General features: G+C 43.7%; 1 protein-coding gene across 1 annotated transcript; it reads left to right on the top strand.

The window, feature by feature from the left end:
- Positions 1–1,260: 1,260 nt before the first annotated feature.
- Positions 1,261–3,722, top strand: LOC311232374 (uncharacterized protein). The gene is made up of 4 exons (XM_084319156.1): positions 1,261–1,420; positions 1,753–2,019; positions 2,489–2,579; positions 3,172–3,722. Exons 1-4 carry the CDS (start codon positions 1,360–1,362, stop codon positions 3,188–3,190), a joined length of 438 nt encoding a protein of 145 aa, XP_084175282.1. The 5' UTR covers positions 1,261–1,359; the 3' UTR covers positions 3,191–3,722.
- Positions 3,723–4,199: the final 477 nt, after the last annotated feature.

Below are 4,199 nucleotides of genomic sequence, written 5' to 3'. Positions count from 1 at the left end.
ATACTGAATATAAATACTGATGCATGTGTAGAAATACATCAAGCACGTACAGTGGTTCGTTGGTGTAGAGTTTGTAAACAGTGGCTGTAGTTGGATCTGGCCCGGCCCGATCTGGGATGGGTCTTTATATAGTGACCGACTGTGGTTCTGGTGGGACGCTGCAACACTGTAATTAAGCCCGTGGCATAATGGAACTTGGTACTGTCCCCTGCCACTCGATTAGTAGCGTGTGGTTGAACAGGGCTGTAGTTTGGGGTTTGTGGGGGTGGGAGATCACATTTTGGGCAAGGAGCATAGCAGCGGTGATGGCAAAAGCTGAACTGGCAGCCCTACTATGGGTCTCTCTGATTAAAAGTCAATCACAGTTTAAGGGAGGCAGTTTATTATAGAAGGAGTGATACAGTACATGCTTGAACCCACTTGGCTTTTGGGGCTATTGTTTGGTATTCTTTACACTGCAGTCTTTTAGGATGAGGGTAGGGTGGAATTTCAGGAGGATATACATGGCTTCAGAATATGATTGACCTGTAAATCAGTACATTTTCTAGATTCAAGGTTTAGATTTAGAATATAGAACACCACTCCTTCCAGTTATTGAGGGTATTCAAATTAATTAATCAATCTCTAATCAGCCATTTCTGTGTGTGTGTGTGTGTGTGTGTGTGTGTGTGTGTGTGTGTGTGTGTGTGTGTGTGTGTGTGTGTGTGTGTGTGTGTGTGTGTGTGTGTGTGTGTGTGTGTGTGTGTGTGTGTGTGTGTGTGTGTGTGTGTGTGTGTGTGTGTGTGTGTGTGTGTGTGTGTGTGTGTGTGTGTGTGTGTGTGTGTGTGTGTGCGTGTGTGTGTGTGTGTGTGCGTGCGTGCGTGTGTGCGTGTGTGTGTGTCATCGAACTGCCTTGTACTATAGTACTTGTACTATTGTGATGTTTGTATGACATGATCTGTGGACTGTGTGTGGAGAGAGAGAGAGAGAGAGATAGAGATAGAGAGTGAGAGAGAGAGAGAGAGAGAGAGAGAGAGAGAGAGAGAGAGAGAGAGAGAGAGAGAGAGAGAGAGAGAGAGAGAGAGAGAGAGAGAGAGAGAGTGAAGGAGACTGTTTTTGGATCCTTGTGCCAGGGGTGTGTGGGTGTGCGTTCACGGAGAGTAGAAGCGGAAGCATTGACATTCGATCCCCCGACCAATCATGCAACACATGGTCATCTCACCATGTGGGTCTCAGTTGGAAGGAGGGGAACTTGACTACTGTATATATTGACCCCGAAAAGGGAGTAAGAGAATCACAAGGAGCCACCGAAAGAGGAGAGAATCAAGAAACCCAACTGCTCATCCCAAGTCTACACCGACCCACTAACTCCAAAGCATCATGAAGACTCTGGTTCTCCTTTCCGTCTGCGCTGTTCTGTCAGTCTGCTGGTCCACAGGAGGTAGGAGCAAGTTTCTCATCATCAGCGGCATGCAAACATTACATCTCTGTCAACTTACCTAGGGTATCAGAACTCTCTGTCTGTTCTCTATTTGATTTAGAATAATAATGTGTCCATGAGGCTTCTTTTGAGGGTTGATTCGGCTGAGCGTGTACGTCTCTTTCTCAGCAATGCTCGGCATTTAACACACATTTATACCTGGGAGCCGCCTTGCACAACCACAGTCTTCTACTGTTGGTCACGGGAGCAGTTGGGGGTTGAGTGCCTGGGGGAAGAGGGAGCATTCTAAGCATTCACCATCTAACGTAACCCCCCCACCCTCTGATCCTTAGTTGTGGAACCTGATGTTGTCCTGGACCCTGCGGCTGACGAGGCCCCTGACGCTGCACCCACTGCCCACTCTTCATCCCCATCCTCCTCATCCTCCTCATCCTCCTCATCCTCCGCCTCCGACTCATCCGCCTCCGACTCCAACTCAAGCTCCGACTCGTCAGCTTCTGATTCCTCTGCATCCGACTCCTCTGCCTCATCTTCCTCTTCCTCCTCCTCCTCCTCCTCTTCTTCTTCCTCCTCTTCATCCGAGTCAGTCAGTTCTGAAGGTGAGTCATTGTGCATTTTGATGTGGTTTAGTTTTGGTTTGTTCTTTTTATTTTTATTTTGTTCAGCATGTTAGTTTATTTGCTAGAAAAGTAACAACTGGGGAGGAGACACCACATGTGAGCTCTGGCAATACTGAGCTAGCTCCTGATCAGTGGCAATACTGAGCTAGCTCCTGATCAGTGGCAATACTGAGCTAGCTGCTGATCAATGGCAATACTGAACTAGCTCCTGATCAGTGGCAATACTGAGCTAGCTCCTGTTCAGTGGCAATACTGAGCTAGCTCCTGATCAGTGGCTATAGACCAGAAGCATTGCAAGTTGTTTCTGAAGAACAAATGCAGAAAAGATTATTTAGAACCCTGTGGTAACAGTCTGTCTGTACTATGATATGAACATTATGTCTGTACCATATGATATGAACAGTCTGTCTGTACTGTATGATGTGTTTAATGGTGTCTCTCTCTTTAGCTACTGAGGTCATTGAGGTCATGACGAGAGACCTGGCCTCTGTCTTGCTCAGGAGGAGAAGAGCAGTCCCAAGAGACCTCCAGATGGAAAGGTACAACTCTTTAGTCTCTTATTCTGACTTGTCTTACTTGTCTGTGGCAAAACAGTCTCAACTATACTATCACATTGGAACTAGACTAGTAAACATCAACCCACTAAGTGCCGAGCAGCAACACGTAATGATACAGTATGTTGAATGCACCACGTGCAGCTGCTTTGCTTTTGGTAAAGTCGAGGGGTTGTCTTTTCCTGGGATTTATGTGCCAATTAGGGAAGCTGGTCTGGCTCAATACAGATCTGTCGCTGGAATGTGTTATAGTGTGTTATATTATAGCAATGCTAAGGAGTTGAGGAAGTCAATATTACTGCCTTAGGTCAAATAATGTTCTTATGACACTTTCTGGCGTGAAAAACACAATGCTGGCTAGAATACAGAATGAGAACAACAAAATGTGGGGTTGAACTCGTGAAAAAGCAATTGGAAATGATGGTGATGAATTTGATGTCCAAAGTGAATAATAAGTCACTATAATCTCTCTCTCTCTCTCTCTCTCTCTCTCTCTCTCTCTCTCTCTCTCTCTCTCTCTCTCTCTCTCTCTCTCTCTCTCTCTCTCTCTCTCTCTCTCTCTCTCTCTCTCTCCTAGAATACCCATCCCCAACTAAACTGAAGGACTCTCACATCATCAACAAATGAGCTGTTCTCAATAGAATATCCTCTGTCATACTGCCACTGGGAAGCGACACATTCAAGAACGGTACAACCACTCCTCCAGACAGAGACTATAGTATTTCTTGTGGCACACATATACCCTACACTCCAAGTGTACAGTGGGGCCTGCCGGTATGGTCCTGTATGAAAAGGAAATGTTTTTGGAACATTGAGGATATGAAGCACATGGGCATGTGGGCCTGTGAAGAAGAGAAGCCCATGAGTGTACATTTTTCTACACAAAAAGTAATTCAATGAATTGTGCTAAAACTGCAAATGTACTATAATGTATCAATATTTTTATACAATAATTTCGTGTTAGTAGTTGTAGTGGTAGTCATAGCAGTAGTGGTAGTAGTAGTCGTAGCAGCAGTAGTACTGTGGTAGTTGTAGGTAATTCGGTAATTTAGGGTCAATTCTCTGTATTTTCTTTTTTGTTTTTAACACAAATGTAATTTGGAATTGAGAATAAATTATTTTGTGTTGTTCAAATCATTGTCATCATTATTTGCTGATAAACAACTGGTAATTATGGAAGCCCTAAGAGGCTATACATTCATACATTTTATTTATTCTGTTTTCCCGTGATAACGAGTTAATTTAATTTGTTTTCTCGTGATAACGGGATAATTTTCTCGAGATCTCGAGAAAACTAAACGATAGTCTAGTATATCTATCAATCAATCAATCAATCAATCAAATTGTTTTATATAGCACATTTAGACATGACACTTGTCAACCAAAGTGCTTCATATAGCTAAGAACAAAGAAAAGTATAGAATAAACAGAAAAAAAAGATAACAACGGATAGACAAGGAAACAAAACAACACGTCAACAAGCAAGGCAAGAGTCAAAGTGAGTCAGGGAAGGCCAGGCGGTATAGGTTGGTTTTGAGTTTTGATTTAAAAGACTCGATGGAGGGGGCAGATTTAATGGACATGGGGATGCTGTTCCAGAGGTCA

Source organism: Notolepis coatsorum (genome assembly GCF_963971535.1).
Source record: "Notolepis coatsorum genome assembly, chromosome: 7".
Lineage (NCBI taxonomy): Eukaryota > Metazoa > Chordata > Actinopteri > Aulopiformes > Paralepididae > Notolepis > Notolepis coatsorum.
The sequence above is the reverse complement of the archived record's forward strand: the minus strand, read 5'-3'. Positions and strand labels throughout refer to the sequence as shown.